Here is a 13,133-nt window from a genome sequence, read left to right on the forward strand (position 1 = left end):
AAGGACTACTTTGAAATCAGTAGGCTTTAGGCTTTTCTGTGATTTGATTTTGTTACAGGTAATGCTGTGGGAGCCAGGGTGTATGCTCTTCCTTTCTACCTGCTTGCCCTTTGTAGTTGGGCTGCCATGAAGTTTTCTCGGCTAGTAGCATAGAGTCAGGGCTAGCTAGCCCTAAGATGAATGGTAACCAAACCTCTTCCTGTTAGCCTGGTTTCAGGGTCAGGGAATCCAGATGAGGTGGGCACTGTTCTGATGGGTTATAGAAAACTTATCTGCTACATCTCCTGGCACTTTGTGGATGAGAGGGGGATAGTTACTGAATTTTTGGTTCTTCTTCATCTCCTTTTCTTATTAAGAGCCTGACCTTCAGAGGATATGCCGGCGTCTCTTGTGTTCATATTATAATGTTATAATTTTTTAGTTTTATTATTTTTTTTTTCGAGACAGGGTTTCTCTGTAGCTTTGGACCCTGTCCTGGAACTCTTCTATAGACCAGACTGGCCTCGAACTCACAGAGATCCATCTGCCTCTGCCTCCCAAATACTGGGATTAGAGGCGTGCATGTGCTGCCCCCACCACCTAGCTGTTTTATTAATTTTTTAACCTGAAAAGTCTTTACCTAGCATGGTATAAAGAGTGAAATTCTTTACTCAGCATTGCATAAAAAGAAACCAGTAACTCAGTCAAGTTACTTGCTTTGCATTCCCAGTGTGGTTCCTAGGTAGAGGAAGTTTCACTGACCTAGCCACTCTTCCTGTAAGAGTGCTACTGTTAGGGAGAGACAGTATCGGCAATATACTTGTTTTTTTTTTGTTTTTGTTTTTTATTTTTTTCTTGAGTCCCTTGAAAGTCATACAGTAAAACATACCTAGGCTTTACACAGCAGTAATGTACTTACTGGGTAAGCTGTGTAACCTCCAGAGTAACAACTCTTCTCTGTTCAGGCTCCTTGGAGGGTCTGAATATTTTGTACCAAGATACTCAGAATTTGCATATTATCTCAGATGGTTTTTAAGTCTTTTGTGCCCAGCAATCCATTCGTGGTCAGTCTATAGCTCTCAGGGTCAGTATCAATAACATTTTGCAGTAGGAACAGATTTGAAAGTTTTGCTCCCCTCTATTTAGAAAGTTAACTTTTTCTGTTCTTAAATAGGCTAATAGTCCTCAAGACCTAAGGATGTTTTATGAAAAAAACAGGAGCTTAATGCCTAGGTATGTGATTAAAATTTATTCAAATTTTATTGGGTTTTATTTTTTAAAACAATTTATTTATGTACTTAAGTATTTATGTACTTTCTCTGTAGCCCATTTAGCCTTAAGCCCACGATCTTCCTACTTTACCTTTATGAGTGTAATTACCATCATTCCTGTCTAGTCTGGGTTTACTATTCATGAATGCAGTGTTATTTACTTAAACTTAATATTTTGTGAATTTCTGTTGATGAGTCTTTTTCAATTTATAGTAATAAATTAGAAAGTTTCTAACACACCACAAATACATAGGCAGTACTGTGTCATTTGTTTTTTGTTTTTTTAAAATGCAAATTTAAGAAAGCCATCACAGAACTTCTATGTGTTAATTGTATAGAGGCAGATAGACACAGGTTCATAAAGCAAAAAGTAAATTCCTACCTAGGCTCTGGACATTCTGTAGCAATAGTAAGAGTTATTATGTATTTTTTCCAAATGCTCTTTGTGGGAGTTATTTACACATGCTTGAGAGCTTGTGTGTTTGTGTGTGTGTGTGTACATGCAGTGTGAGATAAATTACATTTTGAGTTGTATTTTTTTTCTTTTTTAAGATTGGTTCTCAGGCCGGGCGATGGTGGCGCACGCCTTTAATCCCAGCACTCGGGAGGCAGAGGCAGGCGGATCTCTGTGAGTTCGAGACCAGCCTGGTCTACAGAGCTAGTTCCAGGACAGGCTCCAAAGCCACAGAGAAACCCTGTCTCGAAAAAAACCAAAAAAAAAAAAAAAAAAAAGATTGGTTCTCAGAATAGTCTTTCCTGTATGATGCAGCAGTGTAAACAGAGTGCCTTTTCTATAAAGGGAAGAAGACCAATTAGCTATTTTAACTTATATTAGTCTTTTCATTAATGAAGTTGGCTCATTTTTATTTACCCTAGTAGCTTTTACTAGTTTGTATTCCATGGCATGCATGCGTGTGTGTGTGTGTGTGTGTTTCTGTTCTGTTCCTCATTTTTCTCAGCTGCTTTGCTATTTTAATACTGGCTTTTGGAAATTGGATTCCCTGTCAATTGTATTTGATTAAACTTTGCCCTTTTCTCGACAGATCTGGAGGAGGTGTTTTTTTTTTTCTTTAGAGACTTTTATAGCAACTGTTAATATAAGTTGTGTTAAAACTCAGACTCTCTGTTCTAGAAGAGTAAATAACAGTGTTTAGCACATTAATTGCTGATAATTATCAAAAGTTAGTATAGTGCCTTTTTTCTCACTTCAAGATATGAAGCTTCATTGAATCTTCTTGTTAGAGATGTAATATTTGTGAAAGTGTATATACATTTTTATTTACCAGGATGAAGGCAAAAGTAATGTAGTTAAGTACATAGAAACTCACCACTTACATTGTCTTTTACTTCAGTATTCCCAGAGAAACATCACCTTACTTGGCTAATCTTCTTTTGGGTTTGCTTCAGAGAAATCAAAAGGATAGAATGGATTTTGGTAAGTAATAGCTTCAAGCTTTGTGTATTTTCTAATTTTATATTTTCTGAGAAATGTATAGATTGCATAGAGTTATTTTAGAAAAATAAAAGTCCATTTTGCTTTTGGTTATCTTTTTTCCTTTCACTGTTTTAATAAAGACTCATCAAGTGTTCATCATGTTCCAGGAACGTGGGATAGAGTAGTAAAGAAAACTGTGTCTTCAAGTAGATAACAGTCTGAGGAGAAAAGAGAGATGAGCTGTAAACTGTAATTGTAGTTGTGTTAGAAGGTGCCAGCTACTGTGCAAAAATAGAACAAAGGAAGAGATAAAGAATGAGAAACTAAAATTTTAAATAAGGTAGTCCACAGCTCTGGCTGTCCTGGAATTCACTTGGTAGATCAGGTTGGCCTTGAACTCACAGAGGTCTACTGGCCTCTGCCACCACCACCTGACTAGAGTCTTAATATTAACATAAATATCTACTACTTCTGATATCCATATGGGTTTAAGTTACTATTCCATATCATTTCTTTGCTCTGATATGTTTCTATTTCTCTCTGCCTTTTGTGGTCTCATTGGTTTATTTATCTAGTTGTCAATATCGTTTAGTCATGAGTCTTAGCATTTAATGGCTGAGACATCTCTCCAGCCCTAGTCAATGTCTTTTCTAAAGGTTGTGTTCTCATGTTTCATTACAGAAGCATTTTTCAACCATCCTTTTCTTGAGCAAGTTCCAGTTAAAAAATGTAAGTACCCATTTTTACTTAGAGTATGCAAGCTGAAAGAAAAAATTTAGTATTTTACAACACAAAATTAATTTTTTAATGTTTTTCAAAAATTCCTTGAGCATTGCCTATATACCTGTAGCCCAAATTCTAATTGGTATTAATAATAAAAACCCAGCCGGGCGATGGTGGCGCACGCCTTTAATCCCAGCACTCGGGAGGCAGAGGCAGGCGGATCTCTGTGAGTTTGAGACCAGCCTGGTCTACAGAGCTAGTTCCAGGACAGGCTCCAAAGCCACAGAGAAACCCTGTCTCGAAAAACCAAAAAAAAAAAAAAAATAATAAAATAAAAAATAAAAAAAATAAAATAAAAACCCAGAGTCTGACATAGGGGTTAATGCTGAAGATCAGAGAAGCAGAGTGGTCAGCTACTAGAGAGTTCTCACCTCTACCAATGCTAAGACTGAAGGGGCAATCCTGTCCTCAGACTATTTAGATCTGTCTCCACCAAACCTCAGACTGTACTGAGCTCCTGTCTCCTCCTGCCTTATATTCCTCTCTCTGCCCAGGCATATCACTCCTGCCTCCACCTCCCTAATGCTGGAATTAATGGCATGGGATCCCAAGTGCTGGAATCACCTTTTAAAACAGATTCAATCTTGTGTAGCCCAGGGTGGCATTGAACTAACAGAACCGTCTGCCTCTGTCTCCTGAGTCCTGGAATTAAAGGTGTGAGCCACCACTGCTTGGCCTCTAGTTGCTTAGCTCTGCTCTCTGATCTTCAGGCAAGCTTTATTTGTTTAAAACATAAAATATCACTACAATCTATAATTGTGTTTGTTCAACAACAGTTTTTTTCTTTCTATATCCAAGTTGAAAAGATTTAGTAGCTGCTGCATTTTTATTTGAAATTTTTTAAATTATTTTTATGGTGTGTGTGCATGTGAGTGTGTGTGTATGTACACACACAGAACAACTTGCAGGAATCAAGTTGAGTTCTATCCATGTGGGTCCTGCTGATCAAACTCAGGTTGTCGGATGTGGTGGCAAGCACATTCACCTGCTAAGTCATCATTCTAGTCCAAATTTTATATTTTTGTTAAATTAAAATCTAAAAACACTTATCTTTGTTATTTTTAAGCATATCTTCGTGTCTGTGTGTGGATATGTACACTTGAGGGCAGGTGCCCAAGAAATCCAAAAGAGTTATAGATGGTTGTAAGGCAGTTGATGTGGATGTTGGGAACCACACTAACACTCTTAACTCTCCTTACATTTATTTACCTAGTGTGTGTGTTTGTGTATTCGTGTATGTGCACACATGTGGAAGTTAAAGAACAACTTGGTTGGGCTCCTTATACCATGGGTTCCAGGGATCAAACTCAAGTGGTCAGGTTGGCTGCCGGTACCTTTTCCTGCTGAGCCATCTGCCCAGCCATTCTTTTCTTTTTCCTTTCCTTTTTTTTTTCCCCCCTGAGACAGGGTTTCTCTATTTAATAGCCTGACTGTCCTGGAACTTCCTCTATAGACCAGGCTGACCTTTAACTCACAGAGATCTGCCTCTAAATATCGTGAGTGTTGGAATTAAAGGTGTATGCCATCACACCTGGCTCTTTTTTTCTTTCTAAAATAGTTTGTTGCATTTTTTGTTCCATCCTTGTAACAATTAATGAATAGATGAATACAAATTTTGGGTTAAAATAAGATTGTAGTAGGTTTAGAGCTTGTACTGTTAGGCAGATCTTACAACCCACTATAGAGAGATGCAGATTTTTGACTGTGCTTCTTCCCCAGCTTGCCCCGTCCCAGTGCCTGTGTATGCTGGCCCTATCCCTGGAAGCTCTTGCGGCAGCTCGCCATCTTGTCGCTTTGCCTCTCCACCAGTAAGTTGGGTTTTATTAAAAAATGATTTCAGAGTTAGGGATTTTGTTCCCTTAGTGAGTATGTTTGCTATGGAGCTGAAGCCTAGAAGAAAGGACATCAGAGTTGGATCAAGTAGACCCGCCATTGGCCCTCTGCTCTGTTAACTGCATAATACCAGTAAAAAATGATGTGTCTGTAGACCAATTTTTTTCTGAACAGTGATTATTAACTACCACCTTGTTGTTCCACTTGGGAGTTTAGTGATACATGCAAACAAAGCATGCTCATTAGAGGTGGAAAAGCAATAAACAATACTGTACACTGTAAATGTTCAGATTCCATAGGATTTGATGAATGGGGGAATAACCTTGGAACTAGATGTTACTGATTTCACAGTGATTACTAGCCCTGCCACTCAAGTCCCTTCAATCTCCTGAAGTTTTCCAGCTAATCCTTAAGGCTGTGTCCTCTCCAGTTTAAGTGCGGCTTCCTTATCCCTGAAGACTTCTGATTTTCTGCTTGTTTGTCCTTCCAGCTCTATTCTCTGTTTTACCTAGTTCTTTTCTACATGTTGTTAGGCTAATCTCCAGATCTTTGTTGCAGCCTTATGATCTTGAGACTTTTTACAGCTGAAGGCCCAGGGAGCTCTTGTGTCAGCTGTTGTATTTTACGTATTAGCCAAGTAGACATGACGTTTTTGGCTTCTGGCAGAAAGATAAGGGAGCCATAAAAGAAGGCGACTGTGTTATTAGCCAGTTGAGACAATGTAAAAGTTTACAAGGAAGCTTGAAAGCTCCTGTATCCCATATTGACATGGTAATGGGATGAGTGCCTTAATCTCTCTGAGCTTGTTTCTTCATATGTGAAATGAATGCAGTTTACCTCAAGGATAACTGAACATAAACCCTCACCATTTATCTGACACTCAGTAAATTTACAGTCAGTGACAGCTGCTATTAGTATTTTCATGAGAAACCGGGTAACCACAGACAAAATAGATGCAGAGCAAAGCTTATTGCTGAAGATGAGTTTTAGTTTTAAAACCGTCAGATATGGGCTAGAAAGATGGTTCAGTGGTCAAAGTGTTGGCTGCGTAAGCATAAGGACCTCAGTTTAGATCTCCCACATCCATGTACAGTCTGGGCATGACGGCACATAAACCTATAAACCCAGCATGGTGCACTTTCAAAGTAGGTAGATCCCACAGGCTCCACAGAACAGCCGGACTAACCAAAGAGAACTTGTTTCAAAAAATAAGGTGAGAGAGGAAGGAATCCAAAGTCAACTCTAGCCTCCAGATGCACACACACAGACAAGAGCACCTGTATCCATCCATATATGTACATGCATACACACATACCAAAAATAACGTAGAAAAGGGTAAAATAAACAAAAACCAAAAAACCGTTTCTTTCACAATCCAACAAATATAAACCAAATTTTAAAAAAAGTGATATGTTCATAAGGCTTACATTTCTGTAAATTTGACCATTTTTTTTCTTTTTTTTTTTTGTTTATTTTGGCGGGGGGGGGGGCGTTGAGACAGGATTTCTCTATAGCTTCAGAGCCGGTCCTGGAAACTACCTCTTGTAGACCAGGCTGGCCTTGAACTCACAGAGATCCGCTTGCCTCTGCCTCCCAAGTGCTGGGATTAAAGGCCTGCGCTACCACCACCACCTGGCTGAATTTGACAGTTTAAGAGGAAAGAAAGAATGCTTTTTCCCTGTATCTTTCTGGAATACTTAGGGTAACATATTTGTTACTTTTCTTGCTGCTGTGATAAGTGCCTTGGAAGAAGAAGGAGGGTTTACTTATGCCCACAGTTGAAAGGTATATAGTTCATTATGATGGGGAAGATACGGTGGCAAGAGCTGCCTAAGGCTGTGGCAGCAGGAAAAAAACTTGCTCAAGGTTGTGTGGATCAGGAAGCAGAGAGGGCCTTGGGCCAAACTATAACTTATAAGAACACACCTATGGCCTACATTGTCAACTAGGCTCCATCTCTAAAAGGTTCCGCAACTTCCAAAAACAGTGCCATCAGCTAGTGCCCAAGTGTTGAAACATCAGCCAGTGGGGGACATTTTGCATTCAAACCGTAACATTCTACCGTTAGCTTATAGTCATCTCTTAATTCAAAATGCACTCTATCCAACTTTAAAAGTCTTCATTGTCTTAACATTCCAACATTGTTCTGAAGTCCAGAGTCTTTTAAGGATCAAGGCATTCTTTATTGTGAACCCATGTGAAATGAAAAAAAAGTTAGGTGCTTCCAACATATAATGACCAGGGTAAACATTCCCTTTTCAGAAAGGAGAAACATGAAGATATCAAAGAAATAGGGGGCCAAAGCAAGGCTGAAGCAAACAGGACAAATATCAAACCCCACAGCTTCATTTCCTGCATCTAGGGTTCATGGTAGTATCATCTGGGCTCCATTAGAGCTTCACCTTCAAGGCTTCAATCACAGCCCACCAAAGAGCTCCATACAGGGAGTCTGACCCTTTTGTATATTGCCTGGGCCTCAGCAGCTTCCTTAAACCTTGCCAAGTCCTCCTTTACCCACTCACTCTTGCATGGTCATGCCTGAAAAACCAGTGCCATGTGGGTAGTGCCAACTTCAGTGGAGCCTGTCCCCTTGGACCAGAGCTGTAGTGGCCTCTGAGTGTCTGACTGGCTGAACTTGGGAAAGTATTTCCCTAGAAGGCCCTCCTGGAACAGGATGGCCAGGAGGCTCTCGTGTTCACTTGTTCTCTTTAAAGTTTTTCAAAACGGTTTTGTATTGTCGCACCATTCACAGATAGGATTTTGCCCTCAAGTTACCTTTCTTATTTCCCAAGTTCAGAATGTGTGGGGTGAGGAATTTGAGTAAGTGAAGATTGATGATTTCAGGGAAAATTGTTAAAAGTGAGGAGGGGAAAAAAAGTGAGGAGCATCCCAATGTTTGTGTGTGAGGTCCTTAATTCTGTCTCTACCCCTGCAAAAACAAAAGTAAAAATAAGTAAAGAGATAATTTTTTTTAAAAAAATCCAGGCACTCCAAAGCAACACAGAGAAACCCTGTCTTGAAAAAAAAATCAAGGCACTGTAGCACACACCTTTAATCCCAGTACTATGGAGACAGAGGCGGACAGATCTCTGCAAGTGTGAGGCCAGCCTGTTCTACTTAGTGAGTTCCAGGACAGACAGGGCTACACTGTGAGTAGTAATCATAGGGAGGTGGGGATTTGAGATGAAAAAATGAAGCATGTTTATGTAAAAGCCACGGTCTGCTCTGTGCCATGAAAAGGTAGAGAAAATGGAATACAGAGCAGGCTAGACAGGTAAGCTCTGGATACAAGAAAAGCATCACTTTGAACAAGATAAGAAAGGACAGGTGGATGTGGATACAGGTGCTTTTGGATAGCAGAGAAAGAAATTCCAATGTTTCAGTCTAAGTCACTGGCAAGAAATTATAGAGTTAGGTAGTCAGTTTCACTGACTTTTAATTGTATAATACTGGGGAAATGACCTAACCCTCTGAGCTTGTATATTCTAGTTTATGTAGTTGTGAAATGAAGTGCAGAACATAACTAGAATCAGAGCTGTGCCGCGTAGAGTGCCTGGGTCACAGTCAGTGCTTGGCAGTGGCAGTCCTTCACCTTCCCTTCACTTCATTGCTTTCAGGCAGTCTTCAAAAGGGAGGTGAGGGAATTTTTCATTACGTATTGAGACACACAAAAAAGGACATGGGGCTAGGGAGATTTGCCACAGGTCCCGGCAAGAGACCTTGTTTCAGAAAAACACAATGAGAGAGCTGGACAAATGGTTTGGAGTTAAGAGCACTTGCTGCTCCTCCAGAGGACCTAAATTAGATTGCCAGCACCCACGCCAGGCAGCTTAAAACTGCCTGTAACTCTAACTCCAAAAGATCTGACACCCTCTTCTGGCCTCTGTGGCACATACACATAAATCAAAATAAGTAATTTTTTTTCTTAAAGAGTAAGATCAGGGCCAGAGCCAATGGTACATGCTTTTTTTTTAATCCTAGCACTTGTGAAGCAGAGACAGGTAAATTTCTGTATGCTCAAGGCCAGCCTGGTATATATAGTTCCAGGACCATTGATGAATGGCTCTTGGAGAACAATATCAGAGTTTGACCTTTGATCTCTTGATACATGTGCACTTGCACACACAACTTCACACATGCCCAGATGTACACACATAAACACATACAAACATGTGGTAAAGTGCTTTCAGACTCATTTCATTCCAACTGTAAATTCAAAGTCTCAACAGAAGTGATATTTAAGGCATGGGTTTAAAGAACATGATGTAGAATTTTGTTGTTGTTGCTGTTTGTTTTTTCCTTCTCTGAAGTACAGGAACCATAGAGACTTAGCACAAGTTATAAAATTGATTTAGAATCATTGTACAATCAAGGCATTTCAGTAGAGTTATCACCAGAGTCTTTAAACTTGGCAAATGCCAAAAGATAAGACTTATGCCTAAGTCATTTAAATGTAATTATATACTTCTCTTCCTTTCTTGTCCTGTCTCCCACAGATAATCCACCTCCTCCTTAAAAAATAAAATTGAAAATAAAAAGAAAACACCCATGTTAGGTTATCTAAATCTTTCTGTGAGTGTAAACTTGTAGTCTAACAGACATTACACATGTTTGTATGTCTGTTCTTTTTCATAATATGGTCTTTTGCTTTTCTGTGTACAATGTTTTCTTTAATATGTCTAGAACTTTTTATGTCCAAAGTCACTAGACATTTTATGTTAAGTAAATAGTTAAATAGTGTCTGATTTGCAAGGCCATGATCTGGGACTGGGGAAATTGCAGTGACTGAAAAGTCAATTTTCTCTAAAGCTCCAGGCAAGTTTAATATTTACATATGATAAATGCTGTGTTTTTAAGGATCATTTTTAGAATAATGTTTTGGAAGTCTTTCTGCAAACATTTTAAACTGCTTTTCTAAAAGAAAGATTTCTGAAGAGATTTTTTTTTTGAAATCTTAGATGGAAGTTTATTCCCATTTTTACAAAAGCAGTACTCTTCAGGCTATTCTGACTTGCATTTGATGATTAGGACAGTTTTAATTTTATGTTGTTAATTTTAGTCCCTTCCAGATATGCAGCATATTCAGGAAGAAAACTTATCCTCCCCACCATTGGGTCCTCCCAACTATCTACAGGTGTCCAAAGATTCTGCCAGTAATAGTAGCAAGAACTCTTCTTGTGACACGGATGACTTTGTTTTGGTTCCACACAACATCTCGTCAGACCACTCATGTGAGAATCTTTTCTACTTGTACACATTATATTTTTTTATTTACTAAATTTAAGCCTCTATATTTAAACTTGTTGTGTAGGGCACCTTTACAAATGAGCATTTATTTAGTTGTTTTGAATTCTCGGAATTATATACCTACTTTTCTAAAATATGCTTAGTGATTGATTTTCTGTAAGATAGTATTTTTGAATTCTGAAGGTAATGAAAATGTTTAAAGAAATGATCTCAAATTATGTTTACATCCAAACAGAAAGAGAGAAGCAAGGAGAATGAGCAAGTATCTTTAAAGAGATGAAGTAAAGGAAGAATCCATTTGAGGGGAAAAAAAAATCTAAAAGTTAGTTGTTTGTTTAGAGACAGGATTTTCCCCATGCTGACAACAGACTTGCAATCTCCCTGTGTCAGCCTCTTGAGTCCTGGGATTATAATGGGTATGTACCACCATACTTAGCTTTACAAGACTCTTCAGCAGAGAGTCCAGATTAAATAAATTTAGCCAGGACTGATTAGAATGGTGAAGAGTGCCAGAAAACCCATAGAAAAGAGAAGTTCGGCAGAAATGTTGACAAGGTAGAGACCCATGATGTGGTTGTGCAGGGATTAGGATCAGGGGAAGTCGAGATTTGGTACTTCCTGTATGCAGAAGAGATCTGCATTAGGTCTGTGTAGTTGCTTAAGTTACTAAGCACCCACTTAGTAACTGTGTGCTTCTTCTGAGCATTGTCCTTGCTTGTTTGTTTGCAAGATCATAATCCCCAGCATGAACAAAGAGAGGAAAACATGGACCACAGCAAGTGTGCAGTTTAGAATCAGTGCTGTGAAAACTAGGATTACCTTTAAATATCATCCTGTAGTACAGTTACTTGCTTTCTTTATTAAAAGAAATATTTCAAGCCGGTCAGTGGTGGCGCATGCCTTTAATCCCAGCGCGGGAGGCTGAGGCGGGCAGATCTCTATGAGTTCAAGGCTAGCCTGGTCTACAAGAGCTAGTTCCAGGAACAGGCTCCAAAGCTACAGATAAACCCTGTCTCGAAAAAAAAAAAAGAAATATTTCAAACAAAATAGTACAGCAGAAACTCAAGTCACCACTGTACCATGCTGCTTCTGCATGTGTCAGGATTTGCTCTATTTATTTGAAGTACTTTTCTAAAGATAGGCAGATACTACCAGTACATCTAAAGTGTCGTTCCTCTCAGTCCCCAGGTTATGTATTCTTCCTGTAGGTGTTTTGATCCTTTAACCTGTACCTGAATCCATATAAAACATGGTCTCTCTCTCTCTCTCTCTCTCTCTCTCTCTCTCTCTCTTTCATTGAAATAAATGTTATACAGTGTTTATTTCTATATTTTTTGTTCTATTTTTGTTATGCATCTGAATGCATGAGTAGTCATGTGACTAGTTCATTTTAATGCTTCAGTTTTACAGGACAGAACTAAAGCTCAGTTTGCCCATTTCTCTACTGATTTACAATAAGTTATTTCTGAAATTTCAGTATTTAAAATGCATTAAAAGTCAGGCTGGAGAGATGGCTCAGCCATTAAAGACTAGGCTCAAAACCACAAGTAAGATGTATTATAGGTCACCCCAATACCATTGGCTTATCATATTTAATTCTGACAACATGTCTGTGTACAGATACCAGAATTTCTTCAAAGTGGGTACCTTATAAAATATGAGTGCAGAATTTGTCTCTCTGTATAGTGATACTAATGTTTTAATAAATAAAGCTTGCCTAAAGATCAGAAGGGCAAAGCTAAACCACCAGAGGTCAGGCAGTGGTGGCACACACCTTTAATCCCAGGATTTCAGAGACAAGCAGCAGACATCTCTGAATTCAAGGTTACGCTGGGCTACACAAGATCAATGCAGAAAAAAATCCAAGTGGTGGTGCCCCACATTTTTAATCCCAGTACTAGGGATTCTCACCTTTAATCCCAGCACTAGAGGAAATATAAGATGGGAGGGGAGAGAGAGGCTTAGTCAGTTTAGTCTGTGGTCACCCAGCCATGGAAGAGATACTTCTCTAGTGACTTGGCTGCTTTACTTTTCTGGTTTTTGGGTTGAACCCCAGCATCTGTCTCTGGGTTTTTATTATTCATGCAATATCTGTGTCAAGAGACTGTACCTCTAATTTCTCTTGTACTCCCCAATTTATAATCTTTTCTTTAAAAAAAATCTTTTGCAATTTATTTATAGATCAAACAAATAAAAGAATCTGATAATTATTATTTAGTGTGTGTGCCTGCATGCCTGGAGGTCAGAAGACAACCCTCAGGAGTCATCTCCTTCCTCCTTTTAGTTATCAGGTTTAGCAGCAGGCCCAGTTTAAAAAGTCTTAATTGATGTGAGATAGTCGTGGTGGCATACACCTTTAATTCCTTTTGAACACTTTAAATTTTCTATTACTTTTTAAATGATTTGTTTATTTTTATTTCATGAATTGATGTTTTATCTTCACATATGTCTGTATGAGAGCATCAGATCCCCTGGTACTAGAGTTACAGACAGTTATGCGTTGCCATGCAGGTGCTGGGAACTAAACTAGGGTCCTTAGGAAGGCTCTCGTTAACTGTTGAGCCATCTCTCCAGCCCCAGTTAAA

The 13,133-nt window shown here is 38.9% G+C and overlaps 1 protein-coding gene across 3 annotated transcripts in view; it reads left to right on the forward strand.

The window, feature by feature from the left end:
- Window positions 1-13,133, forward strand: part of Ulk2 (unc-51 like autophagy activating kinase 2) — a 75,701-nt gene that overhangs the window by 19,217 nt on the left and 43,351 nt on the right. The window contains exons 9-13 of one of the 3 annotated variants that reach the window (XM_041663882.1): window positions 1,154-1,212; window positions 2,603-2,685; window positions 3,367-3,414; window positions 5,188-5,276; window positions 10,361-10,532. In XM_041663882.1, coding sequence (XP_041519816.1) covers window positions 1,154-1,212; window positions 2,603-2,685; window positions 3,367-3,414; window positions 5,188-5,276; window positions 10,361-10,532 — 451 coding nt within the window. The remainder of the gene's footprint in view (window positions 1-1,153; window positions 1,213-2,602; window positions 2,686-3,366; window positions 3,415-5,187; window positions 5,277-10,360; window positions 10,533-13,133) is intronic. The other 2 variants (XM_041663883.1, XM_041663884.1) reach the window with 2 other exon arrangements.

The sequence above is a fragment of the Microtus oregoni genome, unplaced genomic scaffold (genome assembly GCF_018167655.1).
Source record: "Microtus oregoni isolate MIOR12 unplaced genomic scaffold, Mior012 000015F_ref0000493, whole genome shotgun sequence".
In the NCBI taxonomy this organism is placed as follows: Eukaryota; Metazoa; Chordata; class Mammalia; order Rodentia; family Cricetidae; genus Microtus; species Microtus oregoni.